General features: G+C 31.0%; 2 protein-coding genes across 21 annotated transcripts in view; one reads left to right on the top strand and one right to left on the bottom strand.

Moving 5' to 3' along the window:
* LOC100867893 (ankyrin repeat and SAM domain-containing protein 1A) overlaps positions 1-25,846 on the top strand; it is a 77,305-nt gene that overhangs the window by 33,624 nt on the left and 17,835 nt on the right. For all 4 annotated transcript variants that reach the window (XM_012486875.3, XM_086910834.1, XM_086910835.1 and 1 more), the window contains one exon: positions 25,461-25,781. In XM_012486875.3, coding sequence (XP_012342329.1) covers positions 25,461-25,781 — 321 coding nt within the window. The remainder of the gene's footprint in view (positions 1-25,460; positions 25,782-25,846) is intronic.
* On the bottom strand, positions 6,259-14,952 carry LOC105735540 (uncharacterized). Of its 17 annotated transcripts, none has more exons than XM_086910843.1 (7): positions 14,393-14,952; positions 12,872-13,009; positions 12,334-12,802; positions 11,741-12,011; positions 10,880-11,286; positions 7,916-8,151; positions 6,259-7,596 (listed from the first exon to the last, which is right to left on the bottom strand). In XM_086910843.1, exons 5-7 carry the CDS (start codon positions 10,919-10,921, stop codon positions 7,347-7,349), a joined length of 528 nt encoding a protein of 175 aa, XP_086766969.1. In that variant the 5' UTR covers positions 10,922-11,286; positions 11,741-12,011; positions 12,334-12,802; positions 12,872-13,009; positions 14,393-14,952; the 3' UTR covers positions 6,259-7,346. The 17 variants fall into 17 exon arrangements, 8 of the variants coding, with proteins under 8 accessions (XP_086766969.1, XP_086766970.1, XP_086766971.1 ...); XM_086910844.1 differs by having other exon boundaries at positions 11,741-11,941; XM_086910845.1 differs by having other exon boundaries at positions 11,840-11,941.

Below are 25,846 nucleotides of genomic sequence, written 5' to 3'. Positions count from 1 at the left end.
CATCGAATGCGTTCTTTCCACTCGTTTCTCGAAATTTTATCTTCTCATGATGATTCTCGCGTTGGAATAATTTGTAATTTCCGTTCTACGAGTTCAGGAAAACTTCGTTTCGCGTTTGTTGTTTCGCGTCGATTGTATTTACACCATGCTTTTGTTTCCACGATTTGGTGTACTATAGAAGTGTAGAATAATAATGGGACTTCACGAGCTTTTTTCTTGTTTTTTTTTTTTTTTCGTTTTTTTGTTTTCGATATAACATGCCGATCCGGAAGGTTTGATCCTTGGTATTATACCGGTTTTGTGAACCATCTATTGTATTATCGTTTCTACCTTTTTTTTTCATCTTCTCTTCTCTTTTTCTCCTCGTCATTTTTTTTTTTTTTTGTTTCGTTTCGTATTTTGCATTGTCTGTCACGGGATCATTGTATTTCTGTACTTTGTGCCGATTTATCGAACTAATATTTTCCATTTGGTGGTTGTTCGCGATACGGCGAAGTCATTCCGTGTGAACGTGTCAACGTATAAAGGTATACTGCGCGAAGGAAGATTTGTACGCGCGGAAAGATATCGCGTATGTAAATATTTCGAAACGTCCGTGAGAAATCCGGATTGATCGTTTGAATCGTGGTTGCGAGCCAATATTTCGTATGAAAATTACGTATACGTTTGTCCGTGTGTGTGTTTACGAAAATAGCGATTTCCGTCAAGTCTTTCATTCATCTTTCAAAGATTTTATTTTACGCCACATTCTTTTCGAAAATTAAATATATAATAATGATAATAAAACAAAATACATATGGAAATACGCTTTAAAATATTAATATTAATTGTGACGTATGCATACTTTACTTATTAACATAACATTAAAAGATTCACTTCACTCTCATTGATGATTAATAAATCTCATGATTAATAAATCCAAATCGAATCTGAGAACGAACCTTCCGGAACAGACTTTCAAGATTTTATCGCAAAAAGAAAAAAAAAAAGATATATCTTGATCAAAACGAAGAAAGAAAGACAGACAGAGGATTATTAAAGTACGAAAGTATCATGGATCACGGGTTGTTCTGCAGGGCACGTGCAACTCGTCGCTCTTGATTTCTGAAAAATGAACACTTTAGTATTAAGAATTCGCAAGAATAAAAAGAGAGAAGAAAAAAAGAGAAAACATAAAGAAAAATATCAATTTATAATGAAACTGCTAGAATTTCGATTCTAATATCGTAACGGGTGCTAAAAGTAGTTCTTTCTCGTTGGATGAGAATAAAATTTCAATATCTTAATAAGCGCAAAAAATATTTCGTGTAAACAAAATTATTTAATATTAATATTCCCTGCAGTTAGAGTTAAAGTTAAATATGCTTCGTGTCCGCGTTAAATGTCCTTTTATTCGGCGGTTTTGCGCGAAGAATTTTTCCGCGAGACAAAACACTCGGATGCCGGAAGTCGTCATCCTTTCCGGTTACCAGACTACTCGCTGATGGGGGACAAGAGGCGCGATCAATAGCGTAGAAAATGCTACTATTGCAATATATTACGTATGATTAATGTTTTCGAATAGTTCCTTAGATTATTTTTACGTTAATTTGTTAACTGTGATGTATACACGGGTATATAAAGGGTGTTGCAAGATTTTGAAATTTGGAAGCGTGGGACGTGCCTCGAGAAAAGATTAAATTTATGGAATTGAAGATATATATATATAACAATTTTTATTTTTTTTTTTTATCACGTCTGATGATTATGATATATTAGAATTATTGGAAAGTGATTAGAGTGACAAGAAGAAAAAAGCTTCATTTTTATTTTCAATCGTGAAAAATATATATAATAAATTTAAGTAATTTTTTTTTTTTTTAATGTTATTTTAAATGCTTTGGTAGCTATGATTAATTAGAATTATTGATTTTTTTTGTTAGTTTTATGAAATGTATTTTTGTTTATTTTCGTTCAAATTAGCAAATCAGTTAATTATCCAAGTAGAAGTTTGCTTTGATGGTATTTATTTGTAGATGCGAAGAAAATTATGCACTTAGAATATGTGAATAAAAAAAATTTTTTTAAAGAATTTTTTTTTTAAAGTTTATAACATAGCTGCATATTTTATTTTGATTGAAATTATACGAAAAAGATATCAATTAATTTATATAACATTATATTCAAAATAATTAATTATAATTTTAGGAAAAATCTAAAAATACATCAAGAAGTCTTATATTTATCAGTAAATTTGAAAAAGAAAGGGAGAAAGAAATTCAACATTATTTAATGTATATTACTTAAAAAAACTTTATCATTATTTATAAGAAAAACAAAAAAGTTAATTATTATTATATATATATATATTTTTTTTTTAGAAAATTTTATAAAATATTTTTATTTTTTACTTCCACTTGCTTCCAAATCTTTTGTAATCCTTTCATTTATCACCACCCTGTATATACAAATATTGCGTACTATATATATATGATATATTTGTAAAAAATTTATGAAGATTATTATATCGAATGTTTTATTGATTGTTTTTTTTTTTGAATAGAGTATATATTATATTTTCTATACATTTATTAATCACTAATTACATACATTGGTAACCACTTATGTAAATACATGCCTTTTTTTTTTAAACAGATATTGATGTATCATAAAGATATAATCTTTAACTGTTAAAACTCGTAAATCAACATATACATATTCTATACAATCATATGTATACTCTGTAGTGACTATTTGTCGTTTTCCTTTCACATTTTAATTATACAAGTCGTAATAAGTATTTAATGGAAATGAACGTCAAGTCGTATTCACATGAAAAATGTATAATAGCGATAAAAAAATTCATACGTACTATTGAAAAAGAATTTTGGACATCCGTGGAATTTCAATTTTTTTTATGTGAAAGATTATTATTCGTCATTGTAGATCGTAGATTTATGCATAAGTGAAAGTATTTCATCGACAAATGGATGCTCTAATGATCATGGAACGTCACATATATTAGTTAGAAAGTCGTAGATAGATTCCTTCTCGATGTTTTTTTTTCGATGCTAAACATCTTTTTCTAACTGCCCATTTTCAAACTTCAAAATCTATTTTAATTTTTATGGATATAAATATTTTTTTTATTATTAATATATAAAAAACTGCCACATATTAATCAGACTTTTAGTAATAGATATATCGAAAAAGAGAATCGATTTTTTTTAATTATTCATCGAGAATGGAAACTATGCACTGCTAGAGGGCGCTCCATGTACTGTCAAGCTCATAGGTTAAGCAATTTGATTTGTTACACAGAATTTTATTAGGCCATGGTATATATACATAAATAGTTTATTTTGTGATTGATTTTTACATTTTATTTTATGTTAAACGCTTCCGTCTAGTTATTGTAATCGCTGGACGAGTATTCACGAGTAATAAGAGAAAATATAGTATAGATAACCTATATCTCTTAGATGTAGGGCGGTACACTTAGAAAGTATAACATATAAATATGCGATTATAGTGCGTTATATCGATATCATTGGTGTGCTATAATAAACGTTATGCTGCTGTGTAATGCGATGTCTTGAATTATTTTTTGTCGCTTTCGTACATTCATCGAGCTTTGTCACTTGGTCCCTATTTTTCTTTATCGCGTTAGTATCGTTCATAAACTTACTTTTTCAACTCGTTATTTTTACTTCACGAAGACATCTTTTACTTCGATCTTTAATCGAATCACATTTCAATTGTTTCGCGAAACAATATTGCGACTAGTTCAATGACAAGTGAAATTATCCTCGTTTAAATTTCCTTTCTTGAAAAATAAAAGTGATTAAAATATTATGTTGATTGCCCTCTTAATTCTTTTGTTTTTTTTTTAAATTTGATTGAACGAACAGCGACTAAATTTGAATCACGATGCTTTCGAGATGTGTATAGTAAATTTTTGCGACATGCTGCGTTCTTGTTGTGACAGTATTATTGTACGTTTAATAAGTCGAATTGCATGCGAGTGAAACAAATTATTATCAACAAGATTGCGTGCAAGTATTTTTTCTATTTTCTCATCATTGAAATAAGCCTAACAAGGATCATGATTATTTCGAGTTTTTCAAATGATTCACGGTAAGTTATCTATTTGTATATAAATAATTATATTTTTAATTATTTTTATCTACTTACAATTGTTTTACAAAAAATTTTCATACTTATTTCTTTACTTTTTCATTTTGTACATCATATTGTACATAGTCTCTGTAAATATTATAATGCATTCACTTTTATTAAAACTTTTTTATTCTAAAATTGTTGCTAACAAAAAAGAATAAAACGTTGAATTTATCCGCGAGCAAGAAAACGATGCATCGATTTATCTTTTCACTTGTTGGCATGCATATTCATTATTATCATTTTTATTATTGATCTATATGATCTAATTATGCAACTCTCATTGCTGTACTCGGATTATATTAGTTTTAATATGATCGAATATTATTCTGTCCATCATTAATAGCATTTTCCATTTTAATTATTTTACATTTAAAACTTGCAATGTTGAAAATACTATTCTAAAAAACAAAGCAAATACAAAAATTAATAACTAAAATGGTTGAGATTTATTTATTAAGCTATTTATCATAAATAATTGAATTTGTGTTATATAAACCGAGATAGAAATAAAATAAGATAACCTATCTTCGTCATTATCGTTTTGTCTTGCTTCATTTAATATAAACTTCAATTTCTTATAATTTAATAAATAAGTTTCAATCATAATTTTTATACCAGTTTTTATATTTGTTTTATTTTTTAGAATCAACTCTTCATAAGTATTTTACGAATATATTAATATTTTATATAGAAAATTGCAAGAATATTGCAAAATATAACTCAAAACAGACTGGAAAATAATAATATAAAATTTCCACATGGAACATGGTGTAGAATTCTAAAAAAAGGATAATGAGAAAGTTTTCTGATAGATCCGACGCTTTTTCCAATTATTTACACATAATTTTCGCGTATAGGGATATTTTCGTAATGTTTGACAAGAAACCGAGCACAATATTGTAATCTAATTGCACGTGTCTCTTTCCGACCGACGAATTAATGAAAAAGTGGAACAAGGTGAGATTCCAACCAACGACATGCGTCCTCTTATATTATTAACCTTATCCTCTTAATTATTTTCATCCGCACGCGCCCGTTTATAGCTTACACAACGCCATATTGGAAACCCGATAGTATTGCACCGACTCAAAATGAGCGGGCAAATTGAAATCTTGATGATATTTGCTTTCGATCAATGATGATCGTCATTGTTGCAAAATAAATTTCTTAATCGCTTTATTGTTCTTTATATCATGAGTTCATTGTCACAGACATTGTTATAGTAGATAAGTTAATGATTATAAAAATAATCTAAAGATAGGTTTACATTTCATCTTGGAAAAATATTTTATTTTTGCATTTTCTTTTATACATTTTAATAGCTTTTTTAACTTTTCACTTTAATTTTAAATTATTTTATAGCTTCTCCTTTAAAAAAAATTTAAAGTAATTTTTTATTAATTTTTATTAATCACTTTGAAAAATTTTCTATATTTTTCGCGGGAAAATTTAAATTTTGATTAGTTTATTTATACATGTCTAACCAAGAAAATATTACCATTAATTATTTCTTCAATCATAGTTAAATTATTTAAATTAGTTTATTTAATATTTAACTATTCTTAACAAAATTTTATTAATATATGTTATTATAATTAACTATAAAAAATAAACAATGAATTAATTTGTCTATTTTTTTCATATCATTTTATAATTACTGTAGCACAGTTATCGTATACTATGAGTTGATCCATAATATTTCTGGAGCAATAATTCATCGCTAGAGAAACTACCGTTCATACATTAACGTGATATCTGTAGATAGTCGGCACTAGATCAACAGACGGTTTAGTCTGCCTTATCGACACCATGAGTTACGCTCGTTTTTAGTGATAACTGACGCACGCGCGCATCTACGCGCTCTTCCCTACGCTCGTTATCGTGTGCTTCAAAGAATCTGCTTGTCGTAGGTTTGGGATTTTCGATAATAACCACATTTATCTACATTAGTCTTGCTCACGAAATCTTTCATTTTAAAAACTCGTTTATTATATATGTTTTAGTCATTAGTAGAACATATACTAATAAAATGTATAAATTGTAGATTACTTTACTTGAATGTATGTTTGTTGAAATAAATTTTAATATTAAATTCAATTTAAATATTAATTTAAGTTTATTTTTGACATCAATTTGTTTAACATATTCTTGAATACAATAAAAACTTTTTCGTTAAGAATAAGTATTTTAACTTTAATTAGATCAATATTAAATTTTGCAAATATTGTATAATGTAATTACTAAATTAAGATTCATCTTATTTAATTTTTACTTTATAAAAAGATTAATTAATGAAAAAGGTAAAATTAATATTCATCGTTTCTTGACTATAGTTATTACAGAATGTTGAAAGCAAGGAAAGTTCACGTTCTATATTTAGATATTCTATTTGCAATAAGACTACTCTGAACGGTTAACCTAATATACAAAGTGGTTTTCAGTTACAGTTATATGTAATATGCAATATGAATAAAAAAATAATTAGTAAAAAGACTAATTGATAATGTAGATCTTTGATCTTCGATTTGTAAAATATCTATTCTGATCTATACATGTGACAATATTACAAGTAACTGTTGTTTATAGTTACATAGCATACATAGCATATCGAGAAAGAACGGGATTTCAATTGCTAGATCGAGATCTGAATTTGTATTTCCATTTCCCGGATGACTACAAATTAAACTGTACAAGTTGCTGATAGATTTCTCCTTATTCTGACATTTGGGTCACAAGCATTAGTATAATTATAAACATTTATTTATCCATTCTATGATATTCTTATGAAAGTGTAAATTTTAACGATTCGCTAGAAATTCTTAGTTTCTCTTTAATTTATTTATTAATTTCTTTTATAGCCATTTTTATAACCACAATCTGAATTAAATTTGAAATAAAAAATTAAAACTGAAATGAATATGGTAAATTTCCTTAAACAGAAGATGTTTATAGCATCATAAACTCAATTTAAAGTTTACATTATATAAATTGTTTTTTCGTAAAAAAAAAAAAAAGGACAAAATTAAAATTCACCAAATATACATATAATATACATAGCATTTCAGATGCAAGATAATTCTTTAGTATATAACTTCATGTTGCAACTGCATGCTGTCGCATAATTCGGCTCGGTTAACATCGCTCGTCCGATTTGGTAGCAACGTCCGCATGAACGTTAATATACCTTACAATAAGGCAAACCACATCATGACATCCGGTTGAATACGGTACATGTTACGGCACAAGTACTTACGCATTGCCAAAGTGATAACAGTTTGTCTATTCATCTTTTTCATACACAGAAGGAAAATCGTAACGGATACAATCGAGTTTTCAATAGTAAATATCTGTTTTTTCCTCATTGGAATCTTGGACCATTTCGAAAGTCGTTTAATCAAAATCTGATGCTCACTGTTATAATATTTTTGGTTATTCCTGATGAAAAGAAATAAATATAAGATTATTTTCTTTTTTTTTTTCGAAGGAAATAAATGAAACTTTAATTGATTATATTTAATGTGATAACAATAATAATGAATGAATAGAAATTTTAATAGTTAAATGAAAAAGAAAAATTATTATTCTGTTTATATATAAACAGCATTTCACTATTTTACATTGTATATTCATATTTTCTATAATGAAAGCAATTTTTTTAAAATCATGTTTTTAATATATCATACAACTTGAGAAAGTCTTGTCTTATATTATTATTCATTACAACTAGTTTTACATGATAGAAAAAGAAATATACCTATATCTACAAGTGTATATTTCAACACGTTCGGTAGTGAATGCATTGAAAATACATTTCAAAGCACGTAGCAAGATTGTCAGAGGCAAGACGTGTACCCAGAGAACAGGACAACGTCTCGTTTGACAAATGATATGTTGTATCTTATCGCTGTTTATCTCTTCGGTTGTAACCGGCAATCTCTCACCATCTTCAAATAAATCAGTATTCTGTCTCCGGCATCTCACGAGAAAAATCTATAACAAGGAAATATTCGATGTAATTTTCTGCTCATTTTTTCCCAAATCATATTTTTTTTTTTTTTACAATGTTGTTAGCAATTTGGTAAGTAAAGAAAAATTCATTTTAAATATTTTTTATATTGTATCAAAACTAAAAGAAAAATATATTTTTTGAAACATAAAATTCTCTTTTCAATTAGTAATCTTAAAAGTTCTTTGATATTCTCAAACATAAAAGAATAAAATAAATTAAGTAATATTTCAATTTTGCATTTTTGACATATATCATAATATTCATATTTTTAAAAACATTCACAAATTATATATCAAGATATTTATATCAAGATTATATATTTCTAAACATACATACATATGTATTTTATCTTTCAATTTATTATTTTTTAATATAAAAAATTAAATATATTTTATTTGTATTTTTCAATTTAATAAATTTAATAAATTGATAAATGAATTGGAGAAAATTAAATGTTAAAATGTAAAGTTAGATTGCAATGATAAATAATACTTGTGTAAATAATAATTATTAGAAAGAAACTATATACTAGGCAAATAGTATATTGAATCAAGGGTGACAAAAGCTTTGTTGTAACAATTTCATCAAGGAGAAAAAACATGAAGTTTGTTGAACGATGAATCGCAACATAGGGAAACCGGAATTTACTTTCAGCAAGCTGGTTAATCTTTCATTGTGTTCCGTTTATGACCGTGACGGAAAGTGTGCACCTCTTTGTTGCCAGCCGGAAGAACGCGGAAATTCGTGCTCAAAATCGACAATCGAAATCAATAATCGAAGTCAACAATTTGAAATCGCGATTGTCGCGATTGTCATTCAATCCTGTCCTATTATTCTTCGTATTCCATAAACAAATCGAGGATTTTAAATCGTTGCCCATTGATATTTAGAATCTAAAATACAAAAAAAAAAAAATGAAAATTACTTCATTTTTCAAATTGTTTCCTTTCTACTTAAAATTCTATTTTTTTTTTTTTTTTTTTTTACCAAAGATTATAGTTAGTTTTAAATTTATTTACATAATAAACGTATCTTTCGAAGTTATTTAACAACTAACTAATAAAATTGATTTCGTTAAAAATCTTATATATGTTTTTGAAAATTCTTAGTATATACTTGATCACAGTCAGCAATTTACATTAGTTGCTGTTATATTAGATTCTCCTTTAAATTCCAAAATATTTTCTTCGTCAAGTATTAAAGTTAGGAACATTGAAGTTCTTGAAATATATTTAGTATATACTTTTTTTACTTGAATATTTAATTTTTTCTAAAAAAAGAAAAAAAATAAATTAAAATAAACTTATAAAGTCTAAATATTAAATTAACTAAGTAACCAGATTAAAAATAATTATATCCTTTACTTCATATTCCAAATTAAAAAATATATTATTTGACCAATATTATAAAATATATTATAAAAAATAATTCAAATTTAAATACAATTTGTTCACAATAATATTCCATTTCCATAATAAAAATATCATAGTCACAACATTACTATTTTTGTTTTATCAACGAACACGTGTTTCTAATGTCCACACTGATTCATACATTATCACATATGTTCCCTTCCAAATACATAAATTAAATAGAAGAAAACAAGAAAAAAACAAAAATAATTATTTACCACTACATCAAAGTAAACATCTACAAAGATCATTGACTTTATTTTTCTTATGAGTCTCACAAGAAATTTTTAATTAACGACCTAACCTCATTGCGAAATTAATTCTGAACAACGGCGATAAACCGAACGTTCCCAGCTAATGGGTAATCGCATCGTAGCTTCACTTATCGCATCAATTACGAGATTGCTCGAATTATCTATGAACTGCGTCGTCGTATGCGAGAAAAAGTCATTGCAAATGATCGCCGAAAGAACGCAACGCGACAAAGTTGCGTGACTCATGCACCACGGCTAATGCATTCCACCATGATGTCATAATCTCGCTCTCATGCGAGCTTCTTCCTCCTTCAAAAGGAAACTTTCGATCTTGTTTTACATAGTATTTTACTCATTTGCTTTTTTTCGTTTCCGTGTTTTTTTTTGTTAATTGTGTCCTGGTCTTACAAATGACAAAGGAAAAAATGGAGATATAATTGTTAGGTTAATACTGTTACATGAAACTTGTTTGGTTGACAGTTCGATTGATTACAATGCATTGATATGTAATTGTAGGTAATTTGTTAAATGATTGGATTTTATGAAATTTTTTGTTTTATGAAAAATATACTTGATTTTTTTGGATATTGGAAAAACAATTAATTGCAAAAAATTTAAATTTCAAAATAATATTAAATAAATTGTAATATAATATCTGTCAAGAAGAAGATTTAGAAACTATAAAAGTTTTTTTTTATATTCGATGAAATTATTAATTTAAAAACTATATCATATAATAAAAAAGAAAAAGAAATCATTATTTCATTTCTAGACGGTAATAAATGAATGCTTTGATATCCAAAGTTAACCTAAAAATTACTTTGATCACATAAAATAACTTGATTAACAAAAAATATAGAAGGTTCATATATTAGGTTCATATATAGAAATAATAAAATTACTTCATATATATCATATCTAATTAAATTCTCTACTGAATTAATAATTCTCTAAATTTTAACAATTTAATATGAATAGAGACAAAACACATTCCTCATCGTTGCAAAGTTAAAAGAGAATTAAGAACTATTACGTGTACTCACTCTCGTATTATACATCTTTATAATCATCCTTTGCAGAGACATCAATGTTGGAACGTGGCGATAAATCGTAATTCCAGACAAATCTACGATCGAATTCGAGGAAGAGGTGCGGTTCACGCGGGCGTAAAACGAATCGCTAAAGGATGGTTCTCACATTCGCGTGGACGATCACGGCTTTTACCGACGACGTAATTACTCGTTGCTCAGTTGCGTCTATTGATCTTAAACGGAAGCAACCGGGGCCTTAGGTGTGCTTCGCACGCACGCAGCGCGCATTTTAATGGAAGACGTACCGTTTCCTCTGTACCGGAATGGATTAGTCATGACCTCCAAGAAGTTTCCCAGAAAGCTAGTGTAACGAACTCAACGACGGCACTTCGAATGACGTGTACGACGAATCATGTTTTCTACAAGAGTATTCATGTATTGCTCGTGTCAACATTGATTAGATCGACAATCGCATGATGATAATTTGATTCAATTAGTTTATAAAGATAGTTTTATTTTGGTGTCGTTGAATTTTTTTTGTTGCTTGTTACTTTAAATGATTCATTTAAAAAAATAATGTTAGAATTAGATTAATTTATTCACTATTATTTAATGTAATGCATCATACAAAAATATTTATTATCTAAAAACGTTCAAATTAATATCATGTTTTGTTCTTCTATTTTTAATTAATTAATTAGTTTAAATTTGTATAAAAATTAAGAATTTTAATGATATCCATTGATTCAAACGTTCAATTTCATATACATTTTAAAATTAAATTTGATATAAAGTTGCATCTTATTTCATTATTTTCGTGTATCTTCATGTCAGTTTGCATTATACGCGATGATTCAGGTATAAGATAATTACATAGTATGAAATGCGTGAACAAGCGCAACTTTCAACCTCGAAAATGTGTCTTCTATTCATTAACATGACAATGGTCGACCCTGGTCAGCTGAAACGAACCTTCACTATATACAAGCGTGCTCCACGAGTGTAGATTCATTGTCTGTTCTGTGCCATTCAATTCTTCTTCAGGGTCGTCTGCATGTTTTTGAAGACCTGGAACTTTACAGGCTTCGAAAGTTCGAAAATCGACTAATTCTTCCTTGGAAAACTTTCATGTAAATATAGCTAACTAAAAAATTACATTATAATGTTGCAAATTTAGTTTTTCATAAGTAGAAAGTTGCATTCTAAAAATTATTATAAATTAATTAATTATAATTAATTATTGAATATCATTTCAAAATTAAACTGTCTTAACAAAAGCATCATAAAAAACTCTTATTATGCAATCATTTATTATAATTATTATAATACAATATTAAATTGTTTTAAATTTCAGAAATTTATTTTAACTAGTAAAATATTTTCAACCTTTGAATTCAATCTTCAAAGTATTTTTTATCTTTTCTATAAATTCCTCGACCCATAAAACTAGGTTAATCTCCACATACCAAAACTCAACGCCCAACGAGCAAAAAAGAGATTAATGTGCCAATGACGAAATATTCACGACATCCGTCCTTCCTCTCTTCATCATTCCAACTAATGGTAGCGTTTAATTCGGTCTGGGGTCCCAACGAATACTAGTCCCATCTCTGGGGTCATCTTTCCATACGAACAACACACTGGTCTGTCGGCTATACGAGTCGGATGACTTTTAATGCATCTCTGTTCCTCCTTACCGGCTGTTCGCCTCTCCCTTTCCTTTCTTTATTGTCCGGCTGGTAAGTGCGGGTGGTGAGGACTGGACCTCCCCCTCCCTCTCTTCACGCTACTCCTACTCGTACACGTTGCCACCACCACCATCGTGCAACTGCTCCTCGTGGACCTAACACGTTCGAATTAGTCGTCTCGTTAACCAGCCTCGTGGTGCATCGTCGATTAACTTCGCGTTTATTTCTCCCGAATGATTGAATTTCTCTAGTTTGGTGAACAATACGAGAAACAATAAACACAGGTCAATATCGCGATTTGTTACGTGTTGCTTACTTTGATCGGTGCACGACGAATCCTTCGGTGCTGAAATTGAACTGGACTTGCGCGAACCTGGCTCGGTTGATAGACCGGTTTTGTCGTTCCATCGGGCTTCCATCCGGAATCACTGGCCTGAATGTATGTTGCTGGGAGCTTGATTGGAGGTTAGGAAAAAGTTGAAAAAATAATAAAATAGAGATTTGTATGTTAGATGATATTAGATTATACAACAAAGAAAGAAAATTTGTTAATTGATTAAAGAATGTAGATTTATTGATACCTTGTGAGTGATTAGTTATGTTTGACAATCTTTCATTTAAAGTTTATTGATCCATAAATTATTTATTACTATAAAAAACTTGCATGTTTATTAATTAATTTTATCACTTAATATAAAATTGTAATTTTAATGAGTGAAGGAAAAATAATTAAAAAATTAAAATTTATTCATCAGAAGTGCGCATGATCAATATATCTTGAAGATTTATAATTATATGAATCATCATTTTTGTCAACGAAAATCCAATCAAACAAAATGTTATTTTTACGTTCATTGATAAGTTATCAAATAACTAATTATTATAAATTTCACGATTATGGCAATTGCACTTTTATCAGCTTTGCTGGAGATTTCTGATTCGATTGAAACGGAAATTTGTCGAAAGCCCGGTGCTTGACTCACGCACAGGTAGACTGGGGAAGGGCAACGTAGGGTCACGTGTCCCGAGTCGAACGAGAATCGATTGAACCGCCGGGATCGGGCGCCAGTGTGCATCGAGACGAGGATCGATCGAGGCAGGTGGATCATCGCGTGCGATTTGTGCGGGTAGGGCGTGTCGCATGTTGCTCGCGTTAGAAAACCAATGTTTTTGTTATATTATATTAACTATAGTGAAATTACAATATGAACAGTATGATATATAACATTGACACATATATTTTATGTTAGAATTGTAAAAATTAACATAATAGTGAGGTGTCATTATTTTTTGTTTAATATTGAATTATTATGATATGACAAGTGTATAAGAAAAGTGTTTCTGATTGGTGTAAGAAGTGGAATATTATTATATATATTGTGATTTTTTTAGAAAGGAAAAGAGGAACATACTAAAAGGTGATAATATACAAGATATTTTCGAGATAAAGTCATTAACACAGTGTATATGTTTTTTTTACTATTTTCAAACAAAAGATAATCGGCATTAGAATAGGTTTAGAATCAACTTAATAGTGTCAAATATGGAAAATATGAAAATTTAACATAATTATATATTATTTAGATAACTTTATAACCAATTATTAATTATTAAACCATGATATACACTAATAAAATTTGTTCAAAACATTTTCATAAAATTATAAAAAAAAATATAACTAGATAAATATTATATAAAATGTTTGCCAACGACAAACATTAAAATTACGCCTTTATAAATATCGCACTACATTATCTCACTAGCAGACGGACGAAATCGAGCGTAGATATATATACGGGTGTAACAGCTGCGTAGAAATTTTTACAAAATAACACACGTGTCCATTGCAAGGGTCCCAATTTTCCAAAAGTCAATGAATCGTTAACCGGTTGTATAACTATATAACCATTGTTCATGTCAGTAGTTACGAACTTGGAGGCGCGCATGTCGTATCCTATCCAGAAGGAAAAAGGACATCTGGTGAACTAGCAGGAAAAGAGAAAAACGAGAGTCGGTAATAGGGGAGTGTTAAACTTTCTGTGCTTTCTTCAGTGTTATTACGTGCCCTCTCTTCGACGTTTCGTGTACACGCGCGAGCGCGCGTCAGAGCGTGCATTAGTGCCACGTGCACTCGCCAAGGGAATCCTGCATGGCTGGAGTTCCTGGCATGCCTGGCAAAAACCGCGATACTTGTTGCTCGTCGCGTGGCCTGATGTAATAATAGTTCGTCCACTCGTTGCGTCACGTTCGAGGACGCGTCGCGAGTCGAGAAATCGTCGTCTCGATATCATTCGTGGGCACGCGATACATCGTTGGAAAGAGATAGAGAAAAACTGAGTGCGCAGCAAATTAACGTGTTTCGAGACGGAAAAGTAAATAAATTATGATACATCAAAAGATATTGCGCCTTTTATAATAGCAGGTATTAAAATGAATGGTTGAAATTAATGAAAAATATGTATCATTATACCATAGAAAAATATAAAATCAGGGGAAAAAACAAAAATAATAATTCGATAATTTTATAATTTTACGATAAAAAAATCTTTCGAAATTGGTTAATATCATAAATCATAATAACTATCAATAAGATAACTTGATGTTTCAAAATATAATAATATAGAAAAATAAAGAAATATAATAAAAAGATAAAAAAAGATTTTTGATGTCAAGATTATCGAAGTCATTTGATTAAAAATTCTGTCCCTCGAATTTCGACCTAAATTGGATTAAATACAAGTATACACTTGATTGAACCTAATTATTTGATTGAAATCTGTTGGCTTATTCTCGTAACGCTCATTTTTACAATTTACGCAAGTTTCTTTTACCGGTTTTTTTATAGCTTCCACCTGTCTCATTTTCTTTTCTTTCGTCTTATACTGAGAAAGGATAGTTATCTCGAATATAATTGAGGTAGTATATGTTCTTTTATCTAGTAGTAGTACCGCGTTCTTTCGTCGAAACGCATTCTTCTAGAGAAAACATTGTCAAAGAAAGTTAGAAATATTTTCTTCACGAATCACGTATATTACGTTAAAATATTAAGAATAATTTAGGTTATGATATAGAATTTCATAAAATTGATCAGTGATTAAAATGCATAACCTAACATTTATAAATGTTAATATGATTTAAATAGAAATGTCATCTTATATGTTCATATTTTTAATATTTCTTTTTTCTTATTTGACAAGACATTATAATGCTAATTGCTAATTGATTTTATCATTTTGTATCATGATTCATAATATACTACTAGTCTATTATTCTGATATAGAACATTAGAAACTCATTAGAAATAAGCTATAAGGTTATGTCTCTCATGAAATTTATGTTGTTCGGCCAGTTTATTTCTATCTTGCAATTCTGGTATTTTTAGGTACGATTCTATGTTTGACTGTGACTCTTGCCTCATGTGTTATGTTATAATCCAGCCTCGAAATATAGCGTACATCTGGGCAAATATACAGTTCGATTTCACGAGCGCATCCGACGAATAACAATTGACTGGCAATCGAGACGGTCTGCTTTGTTCCGTTTTTAACTTCTCAACGAAGGAAAGATAACATCCTTTGAAAGAAACGTGTTTATATGATTTTCTTCGTTTTACGATTTGTGTTCAGGATATTTTTATTGAAATTTCATAATTTTTTTATATTTAAATTTTGTTGGATTTAAATTGCATGCGTTTTTAGAGGTTATGGAGAGTACAGAAAGAAGAAAGGAAATGTTCCTTGATCAAGGTATACTATGTGAGGTTATGTTTATTATGTATTAGAAAATGTATAGTTGACATAAATTATTAGATTGAAATTAATATTTCAAACTTTGTAATTAGCATAATGCTTTAAAATTTTATTAAAAATTATTTACACTTCATCGTAACATTCTTTCAAAAATGTTGTAACGAAATTTCAAAAGAAATTTCTGTTTATCATTGTAAATCAATATCCATCTCCAAGTATTTATTTATCGAAATCTGATATTTGTAAGATGTTCTTTTCACAACTTTATGAGTTAATATAACAGAATGAATTGTATATAAATACAGTTGTAAATCAGCCAAACAACAGATATTTCTACAATACATGTTTTACAATAACCATATATTATCACACGTTTACTGTATACATTTTAACTGAAGATAATTCTTACAATTGTCAGATGCGTAAAAGTAAAAGCCATTAAAATTATTTGAAAACATTTAAAAGCATTTCGTAATAAAATACCCAAATGTAGTTATAGGAATAAATTACATGTAAAATCGACTGATCGTGCAATATTAGGTAATGAAAAGTAGACTCGCATGTTAATTATATGTAATTATAATAAGCAATAGCGATGTTAGGACACATACATAATTTTATCTTTAATACCACTCTTCGTCGACATTTTCTTTCATATAAACGCGAAAATGAGCGAACGATAAGCGAACGAAACTGTTCAAGGTTCCGGTTAAGTCCGCGCATCAATCGTTCGACTGATTGCAATAATTCTGCCCCCTTATTCGCTGGCTCTGATCGTTTTCTCGGGACGATGGCCTTCCTCGAAGTGATTTCGCGCGATTATGCTTTTCAATGCCGCCAGTATTTAATTATGCGCTCGAGCGGCCGCGATTTGTCGAGAGAGGTCGAAGTGTTCACAGTGCTCGTATTACCGCGTAAATGCCCGTGAATTCTCGGCATGTTAATGTTAATATACCTTGCCCCATAAATGCTTTCAGTCTATAGCGATAACGATTGCATTTCATGGAGACAAACAGAGATAAACCGAGAATTTCCCTGGAACGTTATTCCCTAGAACGGATTAAAATGATAGAGAATGGAAGAAATAAGTCTCACTATTTCTTGTGCATTTAAATATGTGTTATTATTAAGTATTAATGTATTAATTATTTATTTAATTTAAAATTTTTTTTTAATAGAAAATTAGTAATATCAATATAGTAATATGATATAGATACATGTATTCTTAAAATCATGTTCAGAAACATGTATTCTTAAAATCATGTTCAGAAAACCTGTTACAGCGATTTTGAAAATCTAATTTTTGAAATTAGAGAATAAATTTGAATAAATTTCATCATTTAAATATTTGATTAATTTTGTTTCTTTTATAAATCTCTAAGAATTTTTTTTATCAAATTATTTAATTTTATCTTGGATTTATCTTATCTTTAAGGGAAAATATTATATTAATTTTATATTTTTAGATTTTAATTTATTTGAATTTCATTATAGATGTTGAAAATAAATGGATTAAATTTTATAAAAAGGAATTATACTGAAACTTATTAATATTATCTATATTTTTCCGCAAATTATCTATGTAATTTAAATATGTAATTTAAATAAATATCGATATATTAAGATACGAATCATGTATGCATACATTAACAAAAATTTATCAGTGTAATATACATGAATTAAAAATATTAATTATATATACAGATATCGAATGCATAATTATCTGAAAACTAAGAACATGGATTTTAATTCCCTAATATAATTGTGTCGCGTATTCAACGTTTCTCTTCGACAAATCGTAAACTCTTAGAAAAGAAGAATATTTCCCAATGAATATTTTTTTTCCTTCCATCGTTCGATGAATTTAATTTGTTCACTAAAAATATCTGATGTCGATTACGAACGATTTAACGCATTATTAAGAATTCCTTTCAACGATCTGGTTGGAATCATTTTAAACGGGACCCCGTTTCCTGACCCATTGAGCGCTACAATCAAGTTTAATTAGCGGTATTATGAGTCAACTGGAATCATTATCGTGTCCAAATACGTCGCAATTTGTGTAGTTATTTAGAAATCGATGACCTGAAAACTATGTTTCCTCAACTAAGTTGTACGGTCGATGAATTGTAAAATATCTTAATATATTGATGGCTCATTATTTTGTGGATTCGAAATATAATTGAATAAATTTCAATAATAATTTTATTGACGTGTAATTTAAGGATTATTATTCAATATGCGCGTATAGATTCTTTTAATTTGAACAAAATTGTTTGCAATCGATAGTATTTCATCAACGTTTTCTTTTTTTCTTTTCTTTTTTTTTTTTTCTTAATAATTTATTCTCTCATGTCCTGTATCTTGTTCTATAAATCTTCAAACTCGTTTCTCTCATCTTAGAAAACCTGTCCTGTAACTTTGATTTTTAAACGACAAGTGATACCTTGCTTCAGTTTACAAATTTATCAGTGTACAAAATGGAATGTCTAAATTAACCTATAATTTATAAATATTATAAAAACTCGATTATATATAAATTATTCTTAAAAACTATATAAATAATCATATGAATATCGATATTTTTTTTAATATTCGAATAATGAATTTAAATAACAATAATTGTGATAAATATAAAATTGATATTAAAATTATTTCTTCTTATTAGATTAGAAAAAAATTTAACATAAAAAAAAATGGAAAACGTAACGACGTATATATATACATACCTTTTCTCTTATCATTTCTATTTTATTTCAAAGATCAGAACTCACAACGATTACATAACCTTCAACTCTCCTGTACAATAAGTTCACAGAACTGTCACCTTCCTACCAAAAGTCCACGAAGCATTTATCTCTTTCAATCCCCTTTCTTCTCCACAAACCGCACCCGTATACCAAAAATATTGACCCATTTCCACCTTACGAGCAACAATCGACCATCTAAAAATAGTCACACTATTCAGTAGAAGTATCCATATCTCACTTCTGTGTCGCCACGAAATTTCAGAGGCCGGCAACGAATTCCAGCCAGACAATGTACACTATACGCCTACACGATACGAACGGTGTTGATACATTCGTGAACGATTTTTTTCACGATAAATTCTAAAACAAATCAAGTCGATACGCGAAAGGATATCCATTAATTTAAGATAATGAATCTGAATCAAAATCTATTTTAACGATATTGCAAAAATTTTTGCGTATCAACTTTGTTTCCATCCTTCGATCGAGAATATAACATTAACATTCTGTGCATAGCGTTCGAGGCTTAAGTCCTTTTCAACGAGTAAATATATGGATCGTAAGCAGCCTACTGGTCTTACAAATTACGTACGAGCATTTATCGTCCGGTCGGTATCTAAACCTTGTACCAGCAGCCTGTTTATCTCGTTAAGCGACGAATGCTCTTTCGAGTAATGGGGCGGCTATCGTTCCCCCAACAATGGGCCAACAATGAAAAAAGAAAGAAAGAAAAGGAAGAAAAGAAAGAAAGCGGGAGAAACGAGTGGTTTCTACGATCGCTCGGTATATTTGTCACTCGTTGAAAATGGTGCTTCGAGCTCGCCAATTACGTTCAATTGATCGTAGGTGCGATGCATTCTTTATGGCGAATTGTGTGGTCGTCGTCTGATCGTTGCTCGTGATGGATGCGGTAATTTGCAGATGATGCAATTGTTCTTATTGTGGAAATGGTAATTCGAGGGAAAAGATAGAGGTTATCTTACGGGTGACGTGAGCCGAGGTCTTTCGAGAAGTGTTTCCTTCTTCTTTCGAATATGCGTGATAAATAATATCCAATAAGTTATTTATCAATGGAAATTTGAAATTTGATTTAATATATTATTGGAAACGAGATTTTCCAAGAATGACTTTTCAATGATAATGTCCATACTCGTTGTTTTTATTAATATTTGAAAATTGAAATTTTGTATTTATTACTTTTCACCAGATACAACGCTCTAAAATTACCACTGCCTTCAGACGCAAGCTGTTCATCCTTCAGCAGAATTTCGTGCAAGCGTTATCTCATTTCATCAAAGATTATTATTATTATATTGCGTAATATATTTACAGTAAAAGTTGGATAATTGCAGGGGACGACTCGTTGAGTCATCCTCGACGAGGACAGGCATTATTACGAGCCTCGTGAATATATTTTATTTTAATTCTCTTTCGTTATCCTGTTCTATATCCGATAGAAATATAAAAACAATTTTTTTTCGAATTCCGACAGATCCATCAAATTTCGAGGTAAATTTTCGCGCAAAATTCATCAAACGTATAAATTACACGCATCATTGGTCGTAGAAATAAACGATCTTGATCAACTTGTTCGAGAAAAATCTCGATGATGGTTTCAAAGCAGATGCGACAATCCCAACGGCGCGTGGTTTACGAGCGAGTTTTAATGGTCGGCCATTTTTAATATACAGCGGGATCCTGCGTTTCTGTGAAATCCACACGCAGTTATTTACGCAAGGATTGCTTTAATGTTTACGAGTAACGTCGTGAATTTTTCAACTTTAATGGACCGCTGCCGAGAATCTAGAAATAAGGGGTTAAGATGGGCGGAAGTTACTTCTCGGTTTCGAGATTGCAGCGATGAAATGTCGGGCGATAACTTTTTTTTTCGAAGCAGCTATTATCTCTGATTCAAGCAAAAGTCGAGTTATTCTTTTATTTTTGTGTCAAAACTTCGTGCGCAGGGGATAGGAAGGAAATTAAAAAGATTCGACTCTGGTGAGAAGAAAGTGAAATCAATTTAAAATTAGAAAATTTGGGTTATATGAAATCCAGATACGATATAATGCAAAATTGATCGTTCAAAAAGCGAAATAACAAAAAATTGTTTATAATATATTTTATCACGTTACTGGTTTTCAAAGTTTAAATTTCTTAATTTAATCCTCTTTCGTCGCGCGTGAAAAATATGTAACGTAAAAGTAATTTTTAACGCTTCATTTGTTATAACAATTTTCAAAGAGATATTCACGAATCGTGAAAAATTGTCAATCGTCAACATTTGTGATTCGAATAACTCTGTCGCACGATACGATACGACAAAAGGAGGCATTGATGTATGAATTCTGGAAAAAGTACACTATCAATCGCTTTGTACTTGATCACAATGAATATATATATTTTTACTTGAAAAACGAATACCTACGATTTCACGTTGATTTGCACAAATAACACGGTTGTTCACCTGCTTCAAAAGACGTTTATAACACGTACACGATTATTCTCCAATATCTTGTAACCAATCGAAATCGCATTATGGAATAACCTATCTTTCTCGTAATTTCAAAAACTGTTCCCTTTATTCACTGACAATTCCTCGAATCGACAAACACGACGAATCGGTGAAACACGATTGAACGACGAAAAAGATCTATCCCTGTAGAACACACTCGATACACAGAACGAATCCAATCGCGTCACACACAGATGCACGCACGATACGCGTCATCGTTGCAAGAAATGAATCCTCTCTGTTGGAGGAGGACGCGTTCTCGAAAGAGCGAGATAAAAATTTTCTTCCAAAAGCAAAAAAAAAAAAAAAAAAAAGAAAGAAAGAAAGAGAGAAGAAAAGAAGAAAAAAACCGAGTACTTGACGAAAAACAAAACGTACTAGAAAGGAAAAAAATCTTGAGAGAGAGAGAGAGAGAGAGAGAGAGAGATGAGAAACGAAGAACAAGAGAAAGAGAAAGAAAACGAGATAAGGGGAGGAGACAAAGGAAGAAAAAGACACATTTGGCGCGGTATTACATAGTTTCTCACGGTGGTGGAAAGAGGCGTGCAAACCGACGACGGGAATAAAGGCGAAAGAAAAAGCGCATAATGTCGCGGCTCTTCCCAATTACTGCGATTAAACGGATTCTCTCACAAGGGAAACTATTACGCCGTGAAAGCCGGCGGTTGCTTGTGCGACGACTGGCGAAGAATGGCAACCGTGGAAAGGGAAAAAAAATCCCGCGGGAGAGACATAGATAATGGGAGTTCTGTGGAGGTGGAAAGAAAAAAGAGGAGAAGAAAAGGAGGGGAAAAAAAAAAAAAAAAAAAAATGGAGAAAAGAAAAAAATAGGAGAAGCTACACACGAAAGGGTGGGTGGATGGCGAGGGGACGGTTGGACTGGAAGGAAGGAAGAGGGAAAGAGAAGATAGAGAAGGTGGAGGAAAGGGAACGACGATGAGGATTTATGTAATTTGTGTATATGACTTGAATAACTGCCTACATAATATAACGGGTGGTGGCTGAAGTGCGCGCGAGCAGGCGACGCCCTTCATCATGGAGCTTTAATTAAAATTACGTACGTTTGCTGCTTGTAACCTGCGCCCACCGCTCTCCTTCTCTCTCTCTTTTTTACCCTTATGCTCACGTACACGTCTACTCTCACGTCTACTCGCCTCTTTTTCTTTTTTCCCCATTTTTCTTCTTCCTTTTTTCTTTTTTTTATCACTCTCCGTCTTCGTCTATTTAATATTTTTATGAGCTTTTCACGACGTCCGCACGTGTACTAGCTTAAGTACGTACGTATGTACGTGCTGCTCTCTCTCTCTCTCTCTGTTTCGAGTGCGCGCCTGCGGGAAAAGGATACACACAGCGTCTTTGAAAGGCGTTCATAGCCGTTGCTTAAAGTGGTATTTTTTTCCTCTCTCTCTCTCTCTTCATAGTGGCTGGTTGCCCGTGTCACCCCACGTTCTTCCCTTCGTTTTCTTTTCTTCGCCGTCTATGAGGTTTCACGAGCCTTTCTGAAGCCGGCCCATTCGTACGTGCGTAGATGGCGCGAATTCTCATTTGTGAAAATTCGTATGAAAGAATTTCCATGGGTAACGCAGCGGTGTTTCCAACGCGTCGATTGTAACGGCGTTGGAGAAGAAAGGGAGAGAGAGAGAGAGAGAAAAAAAATAGCACTCGAATTGTACTTGGCGACGCCGTTCCAACCCCTCGTAGTAGACGTAGTTTTGACACTGTTGAGAAGAGCGAAGAAACGTTGCGGCCCAATTGGAAGAATTATTTGCATCTGGAAGTTAACGATATAAACATATAATTTATCTTTATTTTAAATAATTTTAAATATTTAGAGCGCGATTCAAATCTCGAAAATACCAGTCTTGAGTTTTTAAATTTGGATTTCCAGAATGTGGGATCCCAAAAGTGACGAATTACGCACATATTTATTTGGAACGTTTTGAAATTAATAAAAATATAAAGACACTGAAAACCTCTTCCGTATATCCGTTCGCGACAGGAAACCGTTCGATCTCGCAATAATCTTCCCTGATTCGAATTTTTTTTTTTTTTTTTTTTTTTTGTTCGATTGGCGGTGTGTCGTACACGGTCCGGGTCCACGGTTTGTCCAATGTTTGTCCAATCTCTTCAATCACTGCGAATGTAACGCTCGCAACAAGTGCACGCGTAAATGATTTTTTTCTTTTTTTTTTTTTTTTTTTTTTTTTTATATAGTACTTTGACCGGCAAACGTTTTATCCGCGTTCTTTATTTACTCGAGAACCTGAATTTATTTGCCGGCCACGGATGTTGGGACGTGTGACCAAGCAATGTTTTGAATATCTAACGATATCGTCGTTTCTCTTTTCATTTTTTCTTTTTTTTATTTTTACGAGAATAATTCAACCGACCAATATCATATTTTTCTATATTTCTAGATGAAGAATAATTTTCTTTCTAATGGAGAATGCGCGTAGGAAATTATCGCGCGTATGTAAAAGATATTATTTATTTTTTTCTTTCCTCAATTGTGAATTTTGAATCAAATCTCGATCAAATCGACTAATTAACAGTTAAAAATATACGATTCTATTTGGAAAAAGAGAAAACAAATTTGACCTTTACACGCTTTTCACAAAAAAAAAAAAAAAAAAAAAATTAACAACGTCCCCTTTTTATAAAAACCCGGTTAACCTTTATCCGAAACATTTTTCGATATTGCCAATAGTTTCGAAAATATTGGGGATTGCTTCGTGTTCGCCAACTTCGTCGGTGAACATGATAAATGTTTTTTTTTTTTTTTTTTTTTTTTTTTAACACGTTATTTCTTAGACCCTCGAATAAAATGTGGTGGGTCAAAGAGAATATCGAAAATATATACAATTTTTTTTTATGCAATTTATTTTTTAAAATATCATACCAGAGAGACGCAGAAAAATTGAGAATTTCAATTTATCGCGATCACTCGTTCGTTATATTATTAACACTTTCGTATTTTCCTTCGAAAAATATTATCGATTTATTTTCGGCCATCATAATTTTTTCACGTCATTTCCTTTGTGAATAATCAAACAACAATTGTCTCGTCTATTTTTAATCATCGTAATTTTGCAAAATCGTCATTACTTTTTTTTTTTTTTTTTTTCTTCGAGAAAGTAAAATTTTACGAATTGCTTGAAGACATCCGTGTCGACAACCGGTCTTGATTATCTTCCGCGAGCTAATCTCGCGGAGGCATCGAACAATGACGAATCAATAATGAATATTCAACGTATCCGTGAATTCGTTCGTACGCTATCCATTATGGATATCTGTTGGCTGATCCCAGACAGCCTCGACGTGTTTGCGTTTAAAACCGTTGGGAACTGCTGGTCAGCTAAGTTTCGAGAATGCAACATCGGTTTTGAATTCGGGAAAGGGTTTGAACTCGTTGTTTCTCGACAAATTGAAGCATATTAAGCGATATCAATATCCTAATTCCCTATAATAAAGCAACACTATATTCGATATATTCGACGATCTTTTTGGAATCGAAAAATAATTATGGATTAATATAATTACTCAGAATCGAAGGGGATAACAAAATACAGAATCGTAATAAATAAAAAAAAAAAAAAAAGCAAAGGAAATATGCGCCACGTAAATTGGCGTAGAGTATCGAAAAATAAAACGAATCATAAATTCATATAATGCGTTGTATCCATTTTAAAATTACCTCTCACAGTTGTTTCAAACCGACAAACAACCAACACGTACGTTTAAAAAAGAGAGACACATATTATTTCCACTACTTCCTTCTAATGTTTCTTATATACACGTTAAAACGAAAATTCTTAATCGTAAAGGGCAACACGTTCGCCGATATTTCGTCGTCGCAACCGAATATTTCATCCATATATATCGTAATCTCGACAGGTTTGTTGAAAGGGTCTGTGACGGCTGAGCGACCGCGCACCCTGCGCCGGCTGCGTAACGTTTACGGGCCATCCGCATGCGGAATGGGAACCGGAGGTGATGGGGGCGGAGGCGGAGAACGTCTCGAGGACGGAGAGGTGTCGTTCAGATTGTCGGATCGCGATCGTGAAAGGGACGAGAAGTCCCTCAGCATAATGAGCCCTTTCGACGAGCAGGAGGAGTGGGCCAAGATTTCAGAGATCATGGCGTCGATCGGCACGGGCCTCGTCAGGGAGTCGGTCTTCGTCACCGAGCTGGAGAAGGAGTTCCAGACGAGACTAGGTATATACGCGATATAACGCCTCTGAAAGAAGTTTCTCTCGAGTTTTTATTTTTTCGAAATGTTC

This window comes from Apis florea, unplaced genomic scaffold, assembly GCF_048593485.1.
Source record: "Apis florea isolate Af1SG1 unplaced genomic scaffold, ASM4859348v1 contig_3203_pilon, whole genome shotgun sequence".
NCBI classification, from domain to species: domain Eukaryota; kingdom Metazoa; phylum Arthropoda; class Insecta; order Hymenoptera; family Apidae; genus Apis; species Apis florea.
This window is presented reverse-complemented; position numbering and strand designations above follow the sequence as displayed.

Bases quoted from the DNA above. Each gene is read 5' to 3' on its own strand.
- LOC105735540 (XM_086910843.1), bottom strand. From the start codon at position 10,921: ATGTCTCTGCAAAGGATGATTATAAAGATGTATAATACGAGA. The intron at 8,152-10,879 runs GTGAGTACACGT...TCCTTGTTATAG, and splicing joins TAAAGATGTATAATACGAGA to ATTTTTCTCGTGAGATGCCG. The intron at 7,597-7,915 runs GTATATTTCTTT...TCTTTTCATCAG, and splicing joins ATATACACTTGTAGATATAG to GAATAACCAAAAATATTATA.